Source organism: Carassius auratus, chromosome 9 (genome assembly GCF_003368295.1).
Source record: "Carassius auratus strain Wakin chromosome 9, ASM336829v1, whole genome shotgun sequence".
Classification (NCBI taxonomy): Eukaryota; Metazoa; Chordata; class Actinopteri; order Cypriniformes; family Cyprinidae; genus Carassius; species Carassius auratus.
In genome coordinates this window covers 10,376,535-10,403,643 of record NC_039251.1, presented here as the reverse complement: position 1 = coordinate 10,403,643, position 27,109 = coordinate 10,376,535, and the positions used below count along the sequence as shown (strand labels likewise).

Sequence of the window (27,109 nt, the reverse complement as noted above, 5' to 3'; positions counted from 1 at the left end):
AGTTGAAACACTCAATAAACAATAAAATAATCAACTAAGTAATACATAGGCTCACAATGAATGTGTACATAGATTTTCTGTGCTGCCCGGTGAGGAAATCTGTGGCTTGTGCGCAAATGGCATTTAATGTCGACTTCAAGACATTTTATTTCTGTACTTTGACAAACACCCAAGGGGAACAGGATATTCAACAAAAGAAAAACAGAAAGTAGGGCGAGACTTGATTTTTTTTCCTTCTGGAATTTAGATAGGATTACAAAAAGCGGCTGTTAAATACCACAATGGAGTCAGATGAATAGAGGGCACAGGATGAATATCTAAGAGGGATTCATATTATTAAACGAAAAGAACATTTATTTCAGAAGCGGAGCAAGTTGCTGCATTTCAATCAGATTTCATTCAGAATAACAGGCCCAGATGAACGGAGCACAAAAAGACCAGGGCCTGTATTACCAAAACATCTGAAGGCTAAAAGTAGCTCATAACTCCCCAATTTAGGTGAAAATCTTGAAACGAATGGCTGTGTCAGTGCTAAATTTAGGATGCCTAAATTTTTTCTCTAGAACCCAGAACTGTGTTTAAAAAGTAAAAATCATCAAATGTGACTTAATGTCAACTTTAAACAGATCTGATAGTATTACACCGTACTGACAGCGGAAGCATCAAAGTAGCCAGACTGAAAATTTACATGTATCTACATGCACAGTGTGTTTGTGTTCTGTGGAATTCTGCAGAGCTTTAATTTAGAATGCAATTCTGTGAGTGCAGATTCCATGAAGATCTAGTGATATTATCTGATCGTATTGAATCTCACATCTTGTGCGGTCATGTGGAACTCATGGGCAGACTGCAGGACGTTCTGTCTGAACTCTAATTGGCTGGCCTGCCGGTAGCAGACGTCACTGAGCTGCTGCTGCAGACCCTTGAGCTCCATCAGATCCTCTTCATCTCCTGCGCTCAGCAGGGCTGCGATCTGCTGGTTCAGCTCCACATAAACGGCAAACCACTCCTGCAGCAAACAGCATGACGTGAGCGGTTAAAACACAGTTAAACAAACCACCAGCACTCATAAAGATCTCCAGTCAATAAACAGTACACCAACACCACAGGTCAAATGGATACAACAGCTCCTATGAAACATAAATATAAATACAACACCACAAAATCTCTAAAATGTAGAACATTTGCAGATTATGGACTGATGACAAGGCCTTTAAATTAACTGTATCAAACTAACTAATCAAATTTTTATTTATAATTAACACATTAATTCCCCCGTAAATTTTTATAGAAAAACTAGGCTAACAATGTTAACTAGTGGTGAATGCTTAGGCAAAGATAACTACTACCGGTAATATTGCTTGATACCATTCTAAGGTTTGGGGTCAGAAAGGAATAAAGAATAAAATTGCATTTTATATATTTTATGTATTTATATAATACTGAGCAGCTGCTTTATATCACATGTTCTTTTGAAAATGATTAGCTCAAGATAAAGGACTATTGTGTCCAAAATCCCTGTTCACAGAATGTTGAAATAACACCACTGTTAAACCATCTTCCAAGAAATCTCACCACTATGGCATCAAGTTTGCATGATGACTAACACTAAATCACTTTTTACAAAACCTATGGATTGTATGTCAATAATTGGCTCAGTTCCTGACTCAACATGGCAAAGAGGGCACTGTTCAACAAACCATAAATCTACAGAGTCACACACTCCAAAACATCACCTTCCTGTAACAAAACATCAATAGCAACAACTCTACGTCAAAGAGATGCCTGTAAATAAAAGAGGCTGTTTGTGATCTCAGTGAGCCACAAACCACACTGAAGAAATACACAGGCAGTAACAACTTCAGACAAGCCAAACGTACACCACAAACCACTCCTGAGACAGATGGCCAAACAGCTGTCCTCCAGGAAAACTGTGCAAATCTGTTGGTGAAAACCGCATCTTTAAAGCAAATCAAATGCATTTACAAAGACTGTAAACATAAAGCTCTGATTGATGACTTTATGTACTTAAATCTCCCAGATCAGCCTGAATCCAAGATTTAAAAGTGAACCTAAAAAAAAAATACATGTTTATTTCCTCAAACAAAGTGTGCATAATCACAGCACAGATATTCTAGAAGAGCAGCATGTGATTGCAAGTAAATTACATCAATAACGCCGCCTACTGGCAGGACTTCAACTGTAGCATATAGCATTTTAGTGTCATCTGACTTAACTTAAGTTGATTTGACGGATCATTTTTCTTTCAGAAGCTCTAACTGTTTGAGTTCTATGGTCTACAACAGTGGTTCACAACTTTTAAGGCCAAATACCACAGTGACCACCAGTATTCAATGTACACCATTTACAATTCACTGGTTAAAAGACTACAAGTACCAGTGGACATAGCTGTTTAGTTCAGTTGTGCCACACATGCCCTGAAAAGTGAAGCCAAACCATTAGATCGCCATCTGGTGTCTGCCTGTAGTATAGGTCATAAACCCCTCCCTCTCTATGTAAATGAATGGGATGTAAGCCAAAAAAAGTACACTTCAAATAAGCTTTTCCTAAAGATGGTTTCTTTCATTTTAGGTCGTTTTTAATCACACTGATGCATGTTCAATTGATTTTTTATATTATATATATATATATATATATATATATATATATATACACACACAAGTTTGGTTTTATATTTATAAAAAACAGTGATATGGAGGCAAATTAATGCCACATATAAAAGAATTGAAGTATTGCGAAAGAAACTTACATTTTGCAAATGAAAATCTAACTATTGAGAAAAAACAAATGTTTATTGCGAGTTCACACTCGACTGAAACACAAAATAAAACCTTGCAAACAAATTAGCAGCTATGGCCACAAAAAATCTGTCGCAAAATCACTGCTTTTGCTTGTTTATCCTTTATTTTGGTGGTAAAAAAAAAAAAAAGTGTCTTTTTTGGATCTTTATTGCCATGGTCACGCTAAACATTCATTGTATGGAACAGACCTGTGTAAAAACTCTTCAAAAAGTCCCCATTTGCATTTCACAGAGCCTCTACATACCTAAAAAAAACATGCACTAGAGATTGTGGTCGTACTTACACTGTGTTGACTCTCGATCTCCTCGTGTTTCTGCTGCAAGGCCTGAGAAGCACGAATGGAGTCTCCAATCCCCCACTGTGTGCAGAGCTGCTCTGTGCCAGGACCCTCCAGCCAATTCACAACCTGCTCACACACCAAACAAACACAGACAAAGAAACCTTTAATTAGTGAATCACTACCACATTTGACCCCGAGCCAGAGCAGACTCTAACCGGAAAGAAATCAGGAAGAACACAGAGCAAATCTAATTATCTAAATGACAGGATCAGGTCGATGAGAGCCCAAATTAGAGATTTACTAAATCAGATATTTACTCGTTTACAAAAAGACAAATGTGGGTTGCATGTCTGGAGGGCTGCACAATCTTTCAGCTGTCAGATTTTGAAAGAACATGAGTATTTTAGAGAACAAATGGGATTTCAGAGCTGCAGCAAAACGGAAGATTGTCAGTGATAATGACTTGTATTTCACTCTTGTTTCCACACAAATACTGTGTCTTCAAATGTCAATTAACTTTATGGTGTTTTGCCCTTCTTCAAAATTCATCTATTTGTGTTGCATAGAAAGAAAAGCATGCAGGTTTGGAACGACATGATGAAAAAAAATTTACAAACTGTTCACTTATGAGTGAACTAACAATTTAATTAACTTGCTTGATATGCAAGTTCAGTCTCAATTCTCAAGCTGAGAGGTAAAAGAAATGGGAATAACCACTGAAATGGAAGACAAATTAATTAAACTTTTATTGTTTAATGAACTAGGGGAGCAAATGAAAAGTCTGGAACAGCAGCAAGAGAGCCTGCTTTGTGAAGAAAGTCATTAATTTGTCTAACGCTGAGGTGACTGAACTTTTTAAGAACCGCTGCTTACCTCGCCTTCCTGTCTGTAATTGCTTCAGGCACTGTGGCTTACAAATGACCCCTCCCCCTTCCCTGCGCAATTTTTCACAGAAGTAAGTAGGCCAAACTATTTTCAGACACATAAGATGTGCACCTTCCAATATACTGATCACCATGGAAACAGACATTTTTGTTTCATCCAACAAGAGTGGCTCTGAGACTTTCATACGATACACAACCTCTGATTTCACCATCACCTTAACCTAAACTTAACATAACCTAAACACTACACTTGGTGACTACAGATATTACAATAACCAACTAAAAAATACTGGTTGCAGAATTTCTATACAAAAATGTATAGAAATAACCATCAGAGGTTTTCCAAGGTGATTTTAAAGGGGTGGTTGATTGTGATTTAACTTTTTTTTAACTTAAACTTTCCCCTTTTTAAAACTTTAAACTTTTTTAACTTTAACTAATTAGGGTGTAATGTTGCTTTTTGATCATAAAAAAATATCTGCAAAGTTATGATGTTGAAAGCTCAATGAAAACGGAGATATTGTCTTTTAAAATCATGGCAGTGTAATTCCTATAGTTACGGCTCATAGAGACTGCAACAAGTTACTTCCTGGGTTAGTAGGAAGGTAAGGTAACTGTTTTCTTATATAAACATTTTAAAATGTAATTTATGCCAGTGATGGCAAAGCTGAATTTTCATTCAGAAATCAGTATAATATGTTAACTTGGTGCTGAAAACAGCTCCTTAATATTTTTTTGTGGAAATCACAGGGCTTAATTTGTGCCGGAACAAACCGGATCTGGAACCTCCGAAATCCGGTCCGGCACCTCATTTTGGTGGATCCCCCTCCTCCAGGGGCAGCGTTTCAGTATGACAGACAGATGTGTGCCATGAATAATAATATTATAATTTGTTATTATTATTTTAAATCACAGGGTTTTAGAAATATTTAACCAATGATAAGTATTTAAAAGAGCTTGTAAAACTTGGTAACGCCATTGGATCCTTAAGCTCTAAGCGAAACCTTGTCACTTCATGCGCCTCCACTCAGATTGAGCGCCGCGCACAGCCTGGAGGAGACAGATCTATGCTTATCCGCAAAGCAAGGGTAAACAAATAACTTTGAATAGTAAAGCATTTCTCAACATACTCAAACACTGTGTCTGTAAAGGCTATTATTTTTGAGTGTTTGAAGACTGGAGAAGCAGTTTTTTTTGCCATCTAGCCAATATACTTTTGTACGTTTAAAATATCCTGTGCATAAGTGCTTGACCGTTTATATCATGAGATTTCGGCCAAGTGTATTAAACAGCAAAAAAAATAAATGTTATATCCTAACCTGTAAAAGGTGATAATGGCATATAATGTGCTGCACTTGCCTCAGGTGCGGACAAAACACAGATCTCCTCATTCGCCAGCCAAAGACCTTGTTAACTCCAGTTCAGCTTGTTTTTCATATAGACTGATGTTAATTGCAAGTGTCTGATACAAAACCAACACTGACGACGCAGTGTTGTTTAATGTTGTTTGATCTTTTTCCCCCTGTATTTTATTTTAGTGTGCCATGAAACCGTTTTATTTGTCAACACCCATCAGACATCATATTGTTTGTATTTGGTTGCTTAAACTCAACAAACTACGGAAAATAACTCTTATATAATACTCGCGAGTCAACTTTATACGCACAAGCTTTGAATGCGACTGTTAGGGCACATAAAACAACTTTTGAAGCGCATGAGTACCAAATGGCTTAAAATTCTTAAAAAAGGTGTGCAAATTATTATACATTTTTGTGACAATGCAACAATGACATGACTAGTCAAGTGACAGTTCTGTCAGCTGTCGTGAAATGTGAGTGAGTCTTGTATCGCAGCGTGCAGGTCACTGATGCACTGATGAGAAGCGCGCTCTGAGAGAGGTCATGGATTCAAATTACTGTTTTAATCTTAAGACTTTGCGTGGATTTATTTTATTATTCAAACCTACAAGCTATGTCGAATAAATTAATTTCCCTCATTCTAAACTTGAAAGCTGCGAGATTTGTTAAAACCATGCGACACATAGTGATTCTCGATAGTAATCGGATTCTCAGTGGGAATTTTGTGGGAGTGCATTTTGTAAGCCTTCCAAGAAGACAGCACAGCACCGTTTGTGTAAGAATTATGTGACAAATCTTTTCTGCGGAAAGACTAAAGATTGAATGGTGCAAAGAACCACCAAAAATGGCTCTATTTGTGGACCAAGACTGCTGATTCACCAAAGTACTAAAACCCAGCCACAGTCTGAAATGATGCTGTGGAGAAAGATGTGTTTTTTTTAAACCTCACTGAAATTTAGACATACAAATAAAGCAAAATGGTGTACAGATGAAATTGAAACTCACACTACACCACATCATGTGGTGTTCATAAAAGGCAAAGATATCTCTTTGTACAACACAGTTTTGCTTTTTGGCTCAAACAAAGAAAACTGGAATGTCTGAAAACTGAAAAGCACCAAAGGCAACCCAAAGACAGTTCTTCTACAACACAACCCGGCTATCTGAAAGTGATTTTTATTTGTTTACAATTCTTATTTTCCACCCCCCAGTGTTTTACCTGCATGACCTTGGTTTGGATTTCCTCTAGCTGGGAGCGTTTGCTGCGCTGTCGGCAAACTTCCTGATACTTTGTGTACTGTTCCCTCAGAGAGTCCAGGAGCTTCATCACCTGGGGCTGAGCCAGCAGCTCATCATCCATGGGTGACCAGGCTGTGCCACCTCCTCCTCCACCCTCAGAGCCATTGAAACGCCTCTGCTGCAGCTCCGAGAGCAACTCATGTCCTGCAAGAGAGGAAGGAAAACAACATTTAGGACAGAAATCAAGGTTTAAGCCATTTGAAAACTGATTGAAGTAAACAGTCATTAAATGTTTCATAAGCAAAGTGTCAAACAGAAAGAAGATTAAGAATGCAAATGCGATGGCAAATTTTCCCATCTGTCAAGCAGTACAGATTGAATCGATGCAGTATGAATATATTAAGCCACTATGTCACCTAAATTAGACACAAACTGACATACTCAAATACAGAAGAAAGGAACAGAGGAAAAACTAATTTTGTACCACTGCTGAGTTTTTATTTGTGCCAATACTTGTAAATTATTCTAGCCAAGTTTAGGCAAAATACAGGATTCATTAAGAACTTGTTGCTTTTCAGCTCATGAATATGAATCAAATTGGCCTTACAAGACGTTATATTGGAACTGTAATGAAAGGAATAGGAATTTAATAGGCAAAGATTTAGGCAAAACAGAGGAACTGAATTAGCCAGAACAAGAATAAAATAGGCAAAAATGTAAGTATGTTTCATACATATCAATAATAAATATTCACATTACAAAGTTCCAATATGTTAAAGTTAATTATGATCCTTTATTACACAGGTAATATTTGGCCAATTATATTTCATTTACAAATTTACCTTAACATTTGTTTACATTTATTTTATTTTTAAAAGTGAATTTACATTTACAAATGTGCATTAAACATTTGCATTCAAACAATGCAGGGGTGGCAGAAGAGTGCTGGTTCGTTCTGAAAATAAATACATAAAAACTTTAACTTATATTTTTTGACATTTTAAATGGCATTTAAAAGGCATTCACAATTCAATTGTATTGGTGCCCAAGCCTGCCTGTAATTATTTATTCAAAGCAGAGTCACTCACAGTGAACAGAAGTTCATTGGAGCCATTCTTTAGAGTAGGGCATGGTGTCAGAGACATACTGATCAGGCCAGAGTCAACACACTTTACAAACCAGCTTCAGTTGCAAATTCAAAAGCTGTGAAATCGCTTAAGAGTGTTAAACAACACTAAAGCCAAGTTCTTAGCTCTACCCCACCAATAAAACTTAATGGAGTTACAGGCCAGCTGGAAAAACAGTTTCACTGTTGACATCACATGCTGGATAGAGCAATGCAGTTAAAACTCCCAAACCAAAATCTGCTTCTGCAGCTAGATTTACAAATGAACCCAAAATATTACAGAAATAACTTAAGGCAGTTTTGCAATTTCAAAACACAGTCTACATGCATTACAAACACAGACAGCAGAGATTGACACTCACCAGTCTGTAGGACAGTTTCGGGATCAAATGAAGGCAGGATGTTGCTCTCTGAAGGCCTGTGAGTGTAATGATATGTTGTTTTTTGAGCTTGCGTCTATAAAATCATGACTATTTAATGAAACAAACATGTTGGTTTCTCTGGATATTTGATTGCTTTTTAAATGCACTAAACATTTTAATTACACATTTAAGAATGGCTAATAGCTAACAGAAAAACAGTGTCACTTGAAATTACATTCTTAATTAGGAGCTAATGCGTGGAGATAATGAGACAAATTACCTGTCCTTCTCTGCCTGGCCTCCTTTCTCATTTTCATTGATGACGGTAAGTTCATCCAGAAGGGACGTGGATTCCTTCGTGAATTTTTCAAAAACCTAGAAGAACATCAAATGGCAAATAATACCTTGAAGTTAAGTATAGGTTAAAAGTGTCATACTTGGACAGGGCAATATAGATAAATATTGCAATTATTTTTCAGCCTTTTGATGAGTCAAATATCTCAATATTTAAGTATAAGAAGTGAAGCAGCTAAAAAGGATCACAGTTTCAGCAGTGTTGTTTTTGTTAAACTAAATCTACTTAAAAATAGTCTTTATTAACTGATATCATGTAAATCAGGTATGCAAACTCATCATGGATGAAAAAGGTGATAAAGACGCCTTTTTCCTCTATATTTGTGCAGTAAAATTCATTCATGAAGATGACATGAAATAAACTTTCTCCTGGTGGAAAACAAAAACTAATGAAAATGACATGAAACTACCTTTAATACCAAGTAGACGGCAGCAGAGATTCAATCCTTTGCCATGTCCACTCCCTAGTTTTTGTTTTGTTTGTTTTTTATAGGACTTGCTTTTGGATTTTGGACTCAAAACGACTATGAAATATATTTTTCCAAGAGTTTTACACACTGGTCTGTTAATGTGGCGACATTCCGACACCCTAAAACGTGACGCTGAATGAAACGAACAGTGACTGGTTGTTTGAAATGTCAGTTTAATGGCCTCATGGGCGGGCCAAGAAAGCTGCCATGGATTAATTAAACAAATAAGCACAGACACCAACAACCTAGAAGGGTTCATTATTTAAATACTTAACTGTTTAAATACTTCAATTAAGGTCAATATTAAATGGCATTATAATTAAATAAAGCATTAAATATTTAGACCTTTTAAGAATTTAAAAACTACATTTTTCAAACATTGAAATGACTCATTAAATGTGCCTTGAGTGTTATGTTTAAAAGTAGAAGTGGCTAAATATACTCAGTCAACAGGTGGGGGGTGCATATCTTAGAAGTTTTTTATTTAAAATCATGTCTGAACATATTGTGAATCATGGTTATGAATCAATTTGTTAAAACCATTTGATTCCCAGAAATAAACTGATTTCCAGAAATGAACTAGTCTATAACACTGCCTTTAGAAAACTACAAAACGGCATGTTAAAATTACACCAATATTCACGGTGTTACTTCATTTTATTTTGCCTGCTATATCACATGAATATATCATGCATACATTACCCAGTCAATTAACTCAAATAACCCTGAATCACTGTGGTCTACCAGTTAAGAGAGAAGAGATTTTGTTCTCACCAATCTTTTGTTGAGCCAGTCCAAATGATCATAAACCAGACTCCCACCAAATTCATCCGTAAGCTGGCAAGGCTCAATGTAACGTGTGAGTTTATTGGCAGAAACCAGAATCACCTGAAACGGAGAAAATGAACTCTCAGGTATGACTGAAAACCAAAGCTATTTCAACATCTGTGCGCAGAATATTAATAGACCAGAAAGTAAAACCATCCTGACCCATTTTGGAAAAGAAATGGTAGTAACAGAAGGCAAAGTACAGCATTCACTAATGTTACCAATTAAACAGGCATCTGTGCAAGTCATGTAGCTTAATCTAAAACCACACAAGACCTTCTGCAGCAGAAATGTCATGCAAGGTTAATATCCATGAATTATTTATTTGATATTTGAAGACATATAGGACAAACACTGCACAGGTGACGCAACCCTTCTGCTGGGTGAAAATCAAAAACTGTCACTTAGTGTCAGTCACCCAAAACTGTTAGCTTTACAAAATATATATGCACACACACACACACACACACACATATACTGTACACACATTAGAAGGGTTTATACAGCCAAATATTTAATTATTATGAGCATAATGAAGATTTCAATTTACTTAAAAAAAAAAACCCACATGTAATAGACATACTGGAATTATTGCTTTTAAAACATCACAACAATTACTACTAATATTATTTTTATTATTATGTGTATGATGACAATTAATATGATAATATAGAAGATATTAGATTTAAATAAAATCACTATGTTTTTCTTACTACCATTCTTCTTATTCCGATTTCAAATAAACTATTAGACAGCTTTCCTTTGGCATAAAATATAGCGTCTGCTGTCCAAATTAAGAAGCTTTACTATAACCATATCTAACAATTGATTATTTCTGTATAATGAGAACTGATGATAAATAGAATGCATATGACATTGTTGTTGTGGTTATATTCCATATGATGACAAATAAACTAGATATTTGACGGTTTAAACAAAATACTACTGCATAAAAAAATGGTGTTCAACACATTATTATTATTAAATTCTTAATCATGAATAACCTATATATCTATACGGTTGCTTACGACTGCTTTACATAAACTAGTACAGTGTAGGAGACTGCAAAAACTGTTTACAGCTGCCAAACAAGGTAACAACTTGGTGCATTAAGATGAGGAGGAGGCCCATTAAATCAGAATTTAGAGGTGGAGGCTTATGTTATGCTTTAAATGGAAATGTTAATCATTACTATGTCTGTGCTATACGTGTGCATCAGAAAAAGCTGCACTTTGGTGTGTGAACAGGAAGAGACAGACAGCACAGCTGTCTTTACAAGTATGTTCAGCTGAGTCAACACATGGGACGGAGGGACAAGGCCTCGCTGCAAACAAATCCGGCCTGCGTTCCAGCAGAGAGGGAGGAGAGAGGGAAAAATATTTTGGATTCATAATATCTGGGGTACATTACTCACAGGATGTCAGGGGTGTGTTTGCCTCCGTCGTGCGGCTGTCTGCCTGGGACAGTTTGAGAAAAAAGCCTCTTCGAGTATGAGTCACAGTGAGGTTGGTTTCATGTCAGTTTCACAAATTTTCTCGAACAGAAAAAGAAGCCTTGTTTTGAGCTGTGAGGTTTCCGAGCAGATACTAAATGCAGTTTGAGCATAAAAGCTTTTGAACTGTATTTCGTCTTATCTCTTTCTGACATGACATCAGTGCAAATCCACAGAAGGAATGCGTGCAGACAAAATAAAAAAGACTGAAAACTGAAGAAAAAAATAAATCCAATACCTTCCTCAAATGACTTAAAAAGGAAAAGATCCCTCAAAAATAACAAGGCTGCCATCACTCACATACCAAATCTGTAAGCAGTTATTTTTTCATTAAAACAAAAAGAAACAATAAATAAACAAACCAATAAAGCACCCTTAATACACATTATTTATTCAATATCAATTTGAAATCATCCGTTAACTGTGTGATGAACAGACTCCGTAATACTCTTCAACTCTCAAATCACAGTCATATTTTTGTTATCCGTTTTGTTATTTTTCAATAAAGGCATTAAAAGTTTAACAGCAGGTTTGGTGTCATTGACACCACTGATTCTTGCATATATTGTAACTAGACAAAGTGTGGGGAATAAGATTTAAGAGGAGAAAATTCTTAGTGAAATGATCACACAAATTCGTCATTTGATTTCAGAAGACTTTTTGGGGCTTGACATCTGTGATCAGTCTGAATTAACATGTCAGAAAGAATATATAATAACATAAATTACCATTTTCAATGTTGGGGTGTACTATGCCTTTTAAAAACCATCTGCTCACCAAACTTTTAATCTGTCCATTTAATCAAAGTAATGTGTGCTCTTTGAAATCCTCCTCACACGCAGTGACCCTGAGTGCAGGGACGCAACAGCTTGGACGTGTGCCAGCGGTGCTCTCACATCTGCAAGGTTAGCTGGAGGAGATTAAACCCTGCGTCTGCTAAAGCTCTCCAATCAATACAGTCCCCTAAAGGAGCTCGCGTTCTGGTTACCTTTCAAGTATATAACCATTTTTAAAAAGCACAAGTAAAAACAGAAAAAAAAATGCTGCACTGCATAAGACAGAAGTGGAATTCTTTTTTTCTTTTTTTTCAAAATTCCAACATTTTGGGGTCTGTAAGATTATTATTATTAGATTATTATTATTTTTTCATTTCAGCAAGGACACATTAAATTGATCAAAAGTAAAGATATTTGTAATGTTCGAAAAAGTTACTGTTCAAATACATGCTGTTATTATTCATTTATTTCAAGAATTCTGCAACACACAACAATATACAAACATACAAAAAAAAAAAAAAAAAAAAAAAAGTTTCTTCAGCACCAAATCACCATATTAGAGTTCCTAACAATATCCCGTGACACTGAAGACTGGACTAATGGATGACAATTCAGCTTTGCCATCACATTTTAAAATGCATTTAAATAGAAAAGGCAATTTTATATTGTAAAAATATGTACAATATTAGTATTTATACAGCATCAAATAACTGCAGCTTTGTTAATAACAAGAGACATCTTTGAAAACAAAAAACAAAAATCTTACTGACCCAAAACATTTCAACAGTAGTGTTTAGTTAAGTTGTTTCTAATGAGAAATAACACCAGAGTAATAATGCTATGCTAAGCTAAAATAAAATATTTACTGAGCAGGGTAGATGATATGTGCATTGATGTATTACATTAAAAAAGCTTAAAATTAATTTTACACAAAAGCTTTAAATTAATCTAAAAAAATGATCCCCAAAACTTTTCTTTTTTTAAAGTTGTATTTACTCTCAATGGCTACCAATACAGTCATCAGCTAATGCAATGCCATTCAAAATGTCAAAACTGACCTTGTCAATAAATCAATCAATGGGTCAAGATTTGGCTGGTTAGCAGGATCCACTTAGCCTCTGTGGCCAGATGTCAATAAGATGTCTAAACTGGCTGAAAAAGCAGCTTTTTGTCACTGAAAGCCTTGCTCTTTCAGCAAGCAACGTATGAATCAAAAATCAAAAATTCTCCCAGACAGCATATTCCAGGTATCACAGACCTCTTTGATGTCACTCAATCACTATCAACTCCCTTTGTTTTAAAGGAAAGTGAATCTCAGCATCAGCATCTTGAACTCCTTAAAGGAAAGAAAAATCTGCAATAATAAGCATAAAAAATGTGTTGCCCGGTAACAGATGGTCATATGGACCCTAAGTGGCAGTGAAAGAGGATCCACTTATTTAATAAGGCCTCTGGGTCTTTCCCTTCCCATATGCTCACGTATGCCTGGCCAAGCATCAGTGATGAAGAGGATTTTGGGCAGAATGATTCATGTGGAGCGTACGGTCCTTGTGCACCTCAGCGAGCGGCCGCATGTACAAAACCCCATTCAAGTATGGATCCTCAAGTAGGTCAAGAGTATGGTAATGACGGTTTTCACTAGTCTCCGTATTCAAGCCTCCACTTCCTAATGCTGATACACTGCCCTCCATTCAGCCAAAACTGTGCCATCTGGTAGTTGTAGGCAGCTAGAGGGGCCTGCAGGCCCAGATCACAGCACAAACAACACAATGACCCCAACAAACATACACATACAGAGGTTTCTATTTAGGAGACAGTGGTTCAACTGTCCTACAAGACACGTCATCCAGCTCTTGGCAGGATCTGTGTGATGGTTTCCAGGCAACATGGCATTATTGGTTCATGCCCAGTGAGGGCACAGAGCAAGACAGTCAGACAAATGAGTGTGCGGTTCGAGGCCAGGTCTCATCAGTGTACATACTATGCACAGCTCAGAACTATAGTGCACATCTGCACGATCATGTTACGGTTACATTTCCTGCTCCTAAAGTGCATGCCGGAGGGCCACCCATTCAACACAAACACCACCGACTACCAACTTCACCCATTTTTCTTCATGGCCCAGTTTGGAGAAAAATGTATGATATTACAGGAGAGTTCTAGTGTTCCAAGTACCAAAAGCAGCCCATATTAAATCTATAAGTTATCTTTAACTGAAATATATAAATTTACGCGATTGTCCCATAAAGTAAAATGGTTCACTGCAATAAAACCTGCGAAACAACACAAAATTTAGGACTTCTTGACATTAAGTGAAATTAAATCAACATAATATTGTAAATAGCCCGTACAGATCACCGAGTACAGTAGACATCATACATTTTATGATTGCTACTGTACTCACAGTGATATAGCTATACTGGCTATTTACAATGACAGCTAGGGTCGATTACGTTAGCTAACAACACAGTTGACATACCCTTTCAATGACGACATAGCAGGTTTATTCATCAAAAGATTCGATTGCGTCCATTTGTGCCCCTCCAGGCTTTTGTATGCTTTTAGTCTCCAGGGTAGGATGAGGGAAAGTTGATGAGGTACTTGGATCAGAATACTGCAGGTCAGGAAACCTATCCGTTCCTTTATTGATATGTACATTAAAAGCACCCCGAGGGCCTTATAGGGATCGGTTATGTTTAATCTATTATGTTTTGCTATGTACAGGTCTATATCTTTTGGATCAAAGTGCGCAGTAAACCCTGTTGCCTTGAAACTCATGCTGGAGTCAAATAAAAGAGGAAATAAATATGAATGTACAAAAAAAGAAAATGTGTATTTAAATAATTGAGCGCTGAAATTGCTCAAATGTGAAAATTTCAACAATAACGTCAGCATGTTCAAACTTGGAAGTGGATCCTGTTTATTTTGTGGCATTTTCCTCACAACTTAGAGATTATTTAAAGGTACTATTTCCTGTACACCTGTTTTGGACAATATGTATTGTGAGGTCAATGTACAAATAAAACTGTTGCAACAGTGTCTGTATACATTTGCGGTTCCAAGCTCCAACCAATCAGACCACAAGATCTCACTCAACATGCCACTGCAACCAGTCATAAAAATGATACGTTTTTAGAGGAAAGTTACATTTTTATGTTTGATCACAAAGTATGTGTGTACTTGTACCAATCCCTAATGTCAAACACAGAAAAAATCAAGGTGTAGCTCTTTGTCTATCCAAAACAATACACCTCTAGTATACTAACCTCAAAGCCAAGCCTGTCCTTCTCCTTCCAGAAGCAGAAATGGGTCACTTTTTTGTCCCAGAATTCGTCAGGTTTCACCACACAGACAAGAGAGACCTCAGCTGGGATCACATTCTAAGAAAGAGAAGAAAAAAAAAAATCAATCACAGTTCACATTCGCACTCAGAGGAGCATTAACTTTTTATTAACAATAGTGATGAATCAATGCATCATTGATATACAGATACAAAAGAGGATAAATGTAACAACCCTTTCAGTTTGAGTTTACTCAACATAAGGTAAAATCCACTGATGAACTCTACTGAACCCCCGGCTCTGAAGGACAAATTCTCATACTTTAGGTCATTCTAGTGCCTTAAGCTCACAAATGGTGAAAATGCTTCGAGATAGAAGCACTGCATTCTATTTTTAAATCACATCGGTAAGGTCTGTTGAAATGAAGTTATCTGCACACAGCAAACGTACAACACACTCAACTGAAAACTGCAGGTCATGCGGGGGACACGTCAAGCAGAGAACGGAGTGAGGGTTTGCCATCTCCACAACCAGTAGTATAAGCTAAATTACACAAATCCACGTCAACATGTTGAACGATTAAGGAGCTTTCTTTTGCAAATCAGTATCGCAATTTATGATAAAATAGTCCAAATGCTACACTCTATTCAAAGTGGATTTTTGTTTTTGTTCATCAAACATTGTTTTTCTTCACAAATATATTCAATAAATTCAATAGTGACTTTAAAATTTGCAATACAATAAAACATAATTAATAATTTTTTTTATTCTAAGTCTTAAGCTAATGCATTTCCCAGAGTATCGCTATGTTTGTGCAACATCATACACACATCTCCAAGTTTAGCTTCAAGCAGCATTCCACTGTGTTCCTCTAATCTTTGGGATTAGAAAATCTGACTTGGAAACAGTAGAGTAAAAATGATAAAATTGCAACGATTAATACTATCTCCCCTTTCAATTAAAAGAGCCAACCACCTGTTTTTCACATCAAAACATGAGTCTTAGCTGGCACATCCTGAAGAAAGCATTTTAGCACAATTTCTGCTAAATTTATAATACCACTGTCGCCAACATTTTATTGCTATTGCCTAGAAAATAGCTGTTCAGAGGCACTGCCAAGATGGCCACTTTGTGACTGGATTCACATTTTGGGACTTGGAACACCAGAATAAGTCATGATGTGAAATAAAAGCCTAAGTTTACAGCAGCAATTCAGTGGTGTGTCTCATAAACGGGAAAATAACAGGACAGAACAAGCATCCATTCTGTTCAACAAAGCTCAGTCAACGGTTTCCAACAACACAATGCCCTCACAAAACCAGGGAAGGCCGCCAACACACATAACCGCATGGGTTTCTCATAATGACACTGAAATCTCATTATTTACAGGTATTGCTTCAGAAGTGACTTGTGATTAGTGATTAGAGCGGAGTTAAGCACTCATTAAATAATCACCACAAATATTAAATGGGGTTCATTAAGTGGAGAAGAAAAAAAGAAAAGAAAACGAAGCAGATTTCAAAGAAACGAGAACATAAGTTTCACATAAACTACTTCTCCCTTGCCGTTTTCCACCAAACAAAAACAAAACACAAAAGCCAAAAATCTATTTTCCTACCTGCAACATCAGAACAACAGTCTTCACTATATTCCACTGAGACTTCCTACCGTCCACGATGACCGTGAAACCGCGAGCTTTGCACTTCTCGCTGCAGAAATACAACAAAAAACATGACATTTTATTTGGTTACATAACAAGTGAAAGTGAAAAGTGAAGTGACATTCAGCCAAGTATGGTGACCCATACTCAGAATTTGTGCTCTGCATTCAACCCATCCGAAATGCACACACACAGAGCAGTGAACACACACACACACACACTGTGAGCACACACCCGGAGCAGTGGGCAGCCATTTATGCTGCGGCGCCCGGGGAGCAGTTGGGGGTGCGATGCCTTGCTCAAGGGCACCCAAGTCGTGGTATTGAAGGTGGAGAGAGAGCTGTTCATGCACTCCCCCCACCTACAATTCCGTCCGGCCCGAGACTAGAACCCACAACCCTTCGTTTGGGAGTCCAACCCTCTAACCATTAGGCCACGACTTCCCCTAACAAATACATGTAGTCAGTCCACATACAATGAATCAATTACAATGACTCTGCTGTGGCTGCGTTGTTAAGAGTCATTTGCTTGTTCTGTGGTGGCATTTTAAAAATGAATAAACTGAGTTTGTGTGAGTCACAAACTCCAAAAAACATGAATTCAAGCATACATTTACTATTTTGGTTTGTAAAAACTTTGTAGGGTTGAACAACACTTTTTTCATTCTTTGAGGGAAGAGAACAGCTATCTCACTCTGTAAAATGCCTTTAAAAATTTCACCAGAAAGTAATTTGGAGAAGGTCACTATAAAAGCATTGAAAAACAAAAGTGTGTACAGAAGCAGTGACTGTGTTACTGCCAGCGGTCATGTGAGGCTCGACTGTCAGACTTTAACTTCTATATTAGATCGGATTAAAGCAATAGATATCATGTTAGATAGATTTTTACCATGGCTAAATGTATGAAGCTCATGCTAAGTATCTAAACACATTTTTTTTAAATGTAAAAATTTAAGATGTACAATACATTGCTACTACATTTGTTGTTAACTAATATTAGACTTATTATTTATTAGTATAATTAATGACGAATGTTTAATTGTACACACGCATGTCCCAATTTTTACTATACTATTTTTATATCAAATAATGCTCAGCTCAGCTTTAAAAACACTAATAATCAAAAGCAAAATTAATATCCATCTCTAATATCCATTTTCATATTACATATACTATAAATTTGATTTAAAAAAATGCAATGACTGGTTCGAAATCTTAGTCTTTAAAAGTTTGAACTATAGTAAATAAATGGCAATTCACAATTCACAAAGTGATGAAGAAACATCTGACTTTTTTCGACTTTCATGGTTTGAATGTAATTATTTCTGCCAACTTATTTTAACAAACTGCAGCAACAGCAAAAATCTATAAATACAATAAAATCAACCCCACGATTTAGAATACAATTATTCTTTATGTAACCTGTGGCTCCAAAACAACACGGAAACTTGGTATGAATACAGAATGTTCATAATTATCCTTCCAGTGGTTTAGGACATGCTTCATCCAATCAGAATTCATTTCATATAAAAATCAATACAGTAAAAAGAAACATACAGCAAAATCTTTCCAGGGCCTTAGAACCTAAAAGACCTTCAAAGGTCTGGAGAAATCAATAAAAGCATTTTTCTGAACTAACCACACTCTGACTATGTATTATGGCCACTTTCCATTCCATGTGTGAATACCGTAACAGTGTGCATTATAATTACAGTGATCAGACTAATGCTCCATTTCTGCCCTCAATGCTTTCACAGCTGCTTGCTTGATATACAGTCTTTGCAATGGAGTAATACATTCATTTCAAGAAAGGTTTTCAAAGCTGTGTTTTACCTGGGAATACCCAGTAGGTAATCGAGGGTGGCACTGAGCTCCTCCATGCTGGTCTGTTCGGTGCACAGTGGGATGGTCAGGATCAAACCACTGCGCCTGTCCTTGCCTCCTGGAAAAACAAACAGACCCGAGTCAGGAAATATGCAGAAAATCCAGTCAAATATGATGTACAATGGAAAAAAGAGTGTCAGAGTGTGAGGCTTTAAGGAAAAGACTGCCAAAAAGGAAAAGACTGCCAAAAACATTACTGAAGTAGAACAAAAAGCTATTTCAGGAGTAAAGACTCGTGACACTGCAACCTACAATTAATTCACAGTACGCTGAGCTGACTATGGGAACATGCGGCGTCTCAAGGACACCGAGCATGAAATGCTTTCCTAGAAGCTTTCATTATCCAATTTAGTGCAAAAATAAATACTGTTGAGGCACAGTGCATATCAACAAAATGACTGAAAATCTAAGAACTTCTCATAGTCCATTTCGCCAATGTTCTTGTTGACATGTAAGTGGCATTCAGAAGACTTTTTTCAAAAGAAGAACCATGCTGACACAAAAATACAGAGATAATACTGAATTTTGGAAGGCATATAAAATAAGATACAGAACATACAAGTGAAAGTCGTTTTTCCAAAGGTGGCATGGCTGTCCAAAATGAGGTCTGAGGGACTTTACACTGGGGTAGTTGTCATGTAGTTATGGATGACTGTAACTTTATTGTTATAATTTTAGTTATCCTTGGTATGAATTTCGGAGTCCAGCTTGCATACATTATCAAGTAAAAATACTTCCAATTATTTGCCCCCACTTGCTAACACTCTCTGAAACATATGTAAAGCAAACAGCTGCCTGAGACGCAGTCCATCATAGCAAACAAGAAAGCAAGTGAAGGGTTTCAAATCATCACTTAGCACGGTCCGTTTTATCGGAGAGCAGCTTATTTCTGGCTCACCGCTATGGTCACATCTAATCATGAAATGCGAATAGAGTATTCACATCACGGACTACACTGGAGAGGAGGGAGGCCTGCAGCAAACACATTCTGTAACGCTATGAGACACGAATCACAAAATACTTTGTATTACTGGAATTTACCTGACAGGAAGGCCAGCTTCTTCTTCAGCATAGGCAGCATTTTGGAGGCCTCCATCTTGGAATGAGACTATTCTCTACTTATGCAGCTGCAAGAAGTTGACAACATAGTATCGTGTTAAGAACACATAGAGAAATGGATCGTCCCAAAAAATTTTAATTCTTTTGTGTGCAGCAGAATATTTATTAATAGAGGGTTGGAACAACTTGAGGGGGAGTAAATGATTGAATTTTAATCTTTGGCTGAATTATTTACGATTCGGTTGAGACATGTGATCATTTAGGGGGGAAATACCTGCATTTTCATGATTCTAGCCCCAAAATGTCCCACACTGAATAAAATAATACATAATAATTCAATAGATACTCTCCAGGCAGATGTAACGTGCAGTTCTTTGGCAGATTTTAAACACAAAAACTGCTTTTATGTAAATTAAAGGAATAGTTTACCCTAAAATATGGACCACTGACGATAACACTATAACAAAAACCTAAAATACAACAGCTTTGCATGAGGAACCAACCAACCAAAACTGAAGTCGTTATTCACAGAACGTCAGACCTTTTGTGAGTGACTGGTCATGATTTACTCAACCTTATGCTGTTTTAAAACCTTTATCACTTACTTTCTTCTGCAGCAGAACACAAAAGCATTTTTGAAGATTAAAACCAGACGGTTTTAGTCCATAAATGAAAGCCAACAATAACCAAAATAGAGACTATTATTAAAATATCTTATTTTATGTTCTACAGAACAAAGTCATTCTGGTTTGGAACAACATGAAGGTGAGGAAAGAAAGATTACTTCAGAAGATAGCTTCTGAATTCTTCAATATTTATATTAAAATTAGTGAGTAACTAATGGCAGAACTTCCACTGAGTGCACTATTCCTTTAATGCCAAGTCACACACTGCATTCCTCTTATTATAAATTCCTCCTTATAATAAACACTCAAGCACAATTTCTAAACAAAAGAAGCCTCCAAAAAAAAAAAAAAAACCCTTAAGAGAGCAACATTCACCATGCCAGAAATACCAGAATGATACAAAAACCGACAAACTGGCAAAACAAACAGAAAACTAGGTTAAATTACTGGAATTAGGCAACAAGGTTCACAGCATGATCCAGCTACATAAAGTCCTCAAACGCAGGCTGATCTAGATTTCAGGAAGCTGACAGTCTCACTCACCTTCAACGGTGATGCAGCACATCAAGTACATTCCATCTCAAGCGATTCCCTCCTGGTCCATGATCTGCAAAGAGGCAGAAAGATGCAGGAGGAGGAGAAAATGAAAAACAGGATGTGTGGAAGAGTTACAGATAGTGAGAGAGAATGAAAAAGAAAAATCTACTTTAAGACCATCTGATTTGGATTCTGGCATCCAGCTTAAAGCAATCACAGTTTGACCAATCTGAATACATCAGAATTCATTTGAGTGGTAAAAAACTCTTCATATACTCCTGAGAATGGAAGTGGTAATGTACGCATCCGATAATCGACCAGCAACTATCAATTGCTAGTAAAAGTCATAGCAACTAAACGTCCATCATAAAAAAAGAAAAAAAGAAGAAAAAAAAAGATTATCAGCAGCCTCTTTAAATGGCAATAGAAGATTTAGGCAGGATTGCAATGGAAACATGGATTGGCAAACTCATTTTAACATAAGCTGATGCACGGAAAAGTGCCACATCATTTAGAAAAGGACAGCTCAGCAGCGATTACAAGGTTTGCTGATGTGTCTGCAAGCCAGAAATGAGTGCTAGCAAAAAAAAAGGGCCTTTGGACCTTTAGAGGTATTACATTGCACTGCTGCACAAAGAACCATGCAATTCACTGGCCAAACCCAATGCAAATGCCTGCCAAAGCCCATGTTTGTGCAAATCTCTCCAAATGATTCTAGGACATAATAATCATTCTGACTGTCTGAAGAAAAAAAAAATCCTGATTTCAACAACAACTTGATCTTTAATATGCAAGAGGTGGCATATTTTGTATTTACAATGAATTAACTGAGTTACTGTAACACTAAAAGAATAACAAATAATTCAATCCAAAAGAGAAAGCACAAACATTATGACTTATAGGTCCATTTAGGATTGTTAAAGGTTTTCATGAAAACTTTCACTCAGATTGTCATTGCCAGAATACATCTGGAAGTTTCTCTATTAAGTTTTTTTTTTTCTTTAATGTGAAGCAAATGGAAAAAGACATCACAAAAACCATCTTAATGGATGAATACTTTAACTTAAGAGAGACTGACATTTTCTTTGCATTATGATATGATAGTTAAGCAAATTGGCATGAAAATGTCACAACTCTCAAACAAAAATCTAAACATTGTATTTCACAACAAAACCACTGGTACATTTCATTGCATTGTCCATTTTATGACGAATATGCTCATTTTCCCATCAAAATTCACAATGCATTTTACATTCTTTCTCTTTACTTTAATATTCAGTCACACAATTTTCTTGAATGTAAGTTCTGTAATAGTCATTTATAGTGCTGCATTCAATACAACCAATAATATAATGCAATGCTTTAATCTATAAGCATAAATGTTGTGTTTTTTTTTTAAACAAAGCTTAATTTTCGAAATTCAATTATTTTAATTAAATGAAAAGATAGGACTTGGACATGTTCTTGACAGCTCTTATGAGATACACTCTACATTACACGTCAGTGCAGCTCTATAAACATAAACTTGGCCAGTTTAAGCATTAACATTCATACTGTGTTCTTTGGGACTCATTTCTGGACACATAAAGATAACAGTTGGCTAGTCCTGGGAATCTGTGTCTGGCCTCAAACCAACAGCTGGCTGAGAGTTACAGGAATGAGTCGCTCGTGCTCTGGTGCTCAGGCGCGAGACAAAGACGGGATCCACCTATATGGCCTACAAATTATTATGATTACAGGTCATCTGCGCAGTGAAACAATCCCTCTACTAACGACAACTTACAAGGCTGGGGTGTCATGGGGAAATGCATACTTAAATGTAGTTTGGCATTCATTTCACATTAGCATGAACCATATTTTCTGGCAGCGTGCATGGCTGCTGGCACGCGCAAGCCGCAGATCTGCATGCAGTGACCTATATTTCATACTATGGAGGTTAATGCATGACTAAGGTGAATGCGGTGCGTTTTGGGGTTGAATATAAGGACAATACCTGACTAAGTTACCTTAGATGAAGGTAGATAATAACGCTGTGATTGTTAGCCCCGCTAAAGACGGGGATGCATGATCCATGTGCTTTCGCTCAGAACCTCACAAGCATCCTTAATCACATTCATGGATTATAAGAAAATTTTAATTACCTTTCTCCGTACTGAGCCCCGGAGTCGATCTACGTTATTGATAATCGCCTTCGATACGAGAAGAGACTCGGCGTTGTATTTTGTTAGAAAGGGGTTGGTCCTGTTCACATAGCCCCTCCCACATGACGGCGCAAGGCTTGTCTCACGCTGTAATGGGCGGGTCTTGAGCTTCATTAAACACACAGTGCATTTTTTAAATAAATGAAATTAATATTTGTACTGTGACTGAGAGGAACGCTGACATCAAATGGACCATGCAAAAACGAACAGTAAGTGAACATGAATTTGTAGTGAACATGAACACTAAGTGAATTTCTGGTTCTTGAAGTGTAGCAGTTTCAAAGTAAGTTAGATTTTGGTATAGCCTATTTTGCACATATTTGTTGGAGAATATATTATTATTTGGCATACAGAATCTAGAAGTTCATACTCCATCATCTGGCTTCTTTATCTAAAACCCAACAAATTACACAAATAAACTAGTATTAGAAATAGACTTGATAAAGGAATTTGTGGTGTTTCATGGTTGTTGTTGTTTTACTCTCACTTTAGAACAATACATTCTGTTTAATAAATGACAGAAATCTGTATGTGATGGCTTCAAATTGTAAAATATGGTTTAATAGTGTCTAATATTGAAAGGATCATTCTACTGAAGTCCAGTGAAATATCACCTTAAATTACATGACAAGCATACAGGTGCTTCTCAATAAATTAGAATGTTGTGGAAAAGTTCATTTATTTATTAAGTAATTCAACTCAAATTGTGAACTCAAATCAACTCAAAACACATGCAAAGGTTTCCTGAGTCTTCAAAATGGTCTCTCAGTTTGTTCACTAGGTTACACAATCATGGGGAAGACACGACAGTTGTCCAGAAGACAATCACTGACACCCTACACAAGGAGGGTAAGCCACAAACATTAATTGCCAAAGAAGCTGGCTGTTCACAGAGTGCTGTATCCAAGCATGTTAACAGAAAGTTGAGTGGAAGAAAAAAGTGTGGAAGAAAAATATGCACAACCAACCAAGAGAACCACAGCCTTATGAGGATTGTCAAGCCAAATCGATTCAAGAATTTGAGTGAACTTCACAAGGAATGGACTGAGGCTGGGGTCAAGACATACAGAGCCAACATACACAGAAGTGTCAAGGAATTTGCTGAACCAACATCAGAGGCGTCTTACCTGGGCTAAGGAGAAGAAGGACTGGGCTGTTGCCCAGTGGCCCAAAGTCCTCTTTTCAGTTGAGAGCAATTTTGAATTTAATTTAGAAACCAAGGATAGAGTCTGGAGGAAGGTTGGAACTCATAGTGTTAGGTTTCCACTGTCTGTGATTATTTGGGGTTCAATGTCATCTGCTCAGAGATGTATAAAGTACTAGAGACCCATACTTGAGTAAAAGTACAAGTGCTCTATCAAAAAAGTGACTTGAGTAGAAGTTGAAGTGCTCTTTAAGCACCACACTTAAGTAGAAGTACTAAAGTATTCAAAAAATTTTGTACTTAAGTATTGCAAGTAGTCTATTTTAAAATTTACTACTCAAGTATTGAAAGTTAAAGTAGAAGTATTGTGATATGTAGCTATTAAAGAAAGTAGTCAAAAGTTTGAACATATTGTTTTTACTATTTCAAATGATTAACCTAAAGGACAATCACAATTCCTTTGACTGTAACTTCTTGTAAACAAAAAACGGTTACTAGGGTTAGTTAGCCCAATTTGCAAAATTATGTCATTAATAACTTACCCTCATGTTGTTTCAAACCGGTAAGACATCAGAGGGTCATTTAGATTTTTTTGAAGCATCGAAAATACATTTTGGTCCAAAAATAGCAAAAACTATGACTTTATTCAGCACTGTCTTCTCTTACATGTCTGTTTTAAGACAAAGCAGTTTGTGATATCCGGTTCGCGTACGAATCATTCAATGTAACCGGATCTTTTTTTGAAACAGTTCACCAAATCGAACTGAATCGTTTTAAACGGTTCGCGTCTCCAATACGCATTAATCCACAGATTAACTTAATGTGTCTGACACTCCCCCTGAGTTAAAACAAACCAATAACCCGGAGTAAATCATTGACTCAAACAGTACACTGACTGAACTGCTGTGAAGAGAGAACTGAAGATGAACACCGAGCCGAGCCAGATAATGACTCGTTCACGAGTCAAGAACCGTTTCTGTCAGACGCGTCCGATTCGTGAACCGAGGAGCTGATGATACTGCACATGTGTGATTTAGCGTGAAGCAAACCGACACACAGAGCGTCTGAAACGAACTGATTCTTTTGGTGATTGATTCTGAACTAATTCTGTGTTAATGTTATTAGCCCAGGTGCAGTCAACGGCAATGACGCCATTGCGTCGAGCGCAAAAGAATCGGTGAACTGTTTTCTTCAACTGGTTTATTGAATCGAACTGTCAGAAAGAACTAACGTTACTGGTCATCCGAGAACCGATGCAACCGGTTCTTGACTCGTGAACGAGTCATTATCTGGCTCGGCTCGGTGTTCATTTCTCTCTTCACAGCAGTTCAGTCAACACGCGCAGTCTTCTTAATCGCTTGATTCGCTCAATGATGTGCCAGCTTCTGAATCTACAGTTCTGGCAGTGGTTTGTAATGGAATGATTCGAAACATTTTTATAATTGTAACGAGTAACGATGGAGCACATGAAAAAAATATCGGAGTAAAAGTATTAAACTCAGCGAAAATATGTACTGAAGTAAAAGTGGAAGTATAGGAGAAAAAAATAATACTCTAGTAAAGTCCATTGTGTTTTTTGTAAACCAAAGTCACTGCACACATTTACCAAGACATTTTGGAGCACTTCATGCTTCTTTCTGCTGACCAGCTTTTTGAAGATGCTGATTTCCTTTTCCAGCACGATTTGGCACCTGTCCACACTGCTGAAAGCACCAAAAGTTGGTTAAATGACCATGGTGATGGTGTGCTTGACTGGCCAGCAAACTCACCAGGCCTGAAGAGAATCTATGGGGTATTGTCCAGAGGAAAATGAGAAACAAGACCAAAAAAATGCAGATGAGCTAAAGGCCACTGTCAAAGAAGCCTGGGCTTCCATACCACCTCAGCAATGCCACAAACTGATCACCTCCTTGCCACGCTGAACTGAGGCTATAACTAAAGCATAAGGAGCCCCTACCAAGTATTGAGTACATGTGCAGTAAATAAACATACTTTCCAGAAGGCCAACAATTCACAATTTTTTTTTTTGTTATTGGTCTTATGAAGTATTCTAATTTATTGAGATGAATTGGTGGGTTTTTGTTAAATGTGAGCCAAAATCATCAAAATGAAAAGAACCAAAGAGTTAAACTACTTCAGTTTGTGTGCACAGAATTTATTTAATACACAAGTTTCACAATTTGAGTTGAAGTACTGAAATAAATGAACTTTTCCACAACATTCTAATTTATTGAGAAGCACCTATATTTAAAGAACTGTATATTTTGGACATATTTCATATATTTTCTGCAACCAATACTCTGTTTTCTCTGTTTTGAAGTATGACATTTATTGACATTCCTAATAAACCAACTAACATTCACTGCACAGTGTAAACCCCATTATTTCCCACAGTCCATAGTTGTTATACAAGCCTACATTTATGCACATTTATGTTTCTTTTTTACTTTCTGCTCAATTATTTATTTATTTATTTTTTTACATTTGGTGTTGGTATATTGCCATACCTGTGAATACAATTAAATAAAACAAAGAGTATACATATTCAACTATGGAGACTAGACTGCTATAAGTCTCATTGAGTTCACTGAGTTTCCCTTCAATCACAACCACATACTGTTCTTCAGCTATCTATAGTATAACTGGCAATCAGTAGTAAAAAATGTATCTATTATAAAACAATTTTGGCTCAAGATGAAAACATGATGTTGTGGATTGTAAACATAA

At 36.8% G+C, this 27,109-nt stretch overlaps 1 protein-coding gene across 1 annotated transcript in view; it reads right to left on the bottom strand.

Moving 5' to 3' along the window:
• Positions 1 to 23,307, bottom strand: part of LOC113108326 (SEC14 domain and spectrin repeat-containing protein 1-like) — a 28,495-nt gene extending 5,188 nt beyond the window's left edge. Inside the window, exons 1-12 of the mRNA XM_026271296.1 lie at positions 23,179 to 23,307; positions 21,044 to 21,107; positions 19,857 to 19,942; positions 18,765 to 18,873; positions 16,891 to 16,981; positions 15,258 to 15,371; positions 9,670 to 9,783; positions 8,352 to 8,446; positions 8,072 to 8,127; positions 6,564 to 6,787; positions 3,106 to 3,228; positions 815 to 1,009 (exon numbers count right to left, since the gene is read on the bottom strand). Coding sequence (XP_026127081.1) covers positions 815 to 1,009; positions 3,106 to 3,228; positions 6,564 to 6,787; positions 8,072 to 8,127; positions 8,352 to 8,446; positions 9,670 to 9,783; positions 15,258 to 15,371; positions 16,891 to 16,981; positions 18,765 to 18,873; positions 19,857 to 19,911 — 1,176 coding nt within the window. The 5' untranslated portion in view covers positions 19,912 to 19,942; positions 21,044 to 21,107; positions 23,179 to 23,307. The remainder of the gene's footprint in view (positions 1 to 814; positions 1,010 to 3,105; positions 3,229 to 6,563; positions 6,788 to 8,071; positions 8,128 to 8,351; positions 8,447 to 9,669; positions 9,784 to 15,257; positions 15,372 to 16,890; positions 16,982 to 18,764; positions 18,874 to 19,856; positions 19,943 to 21,043; positions 21,108 to 23,178) is intronic.
• Between the last annotated feature and the right edge of the window lie 3,802 nt (positions 23,308 to 27,109).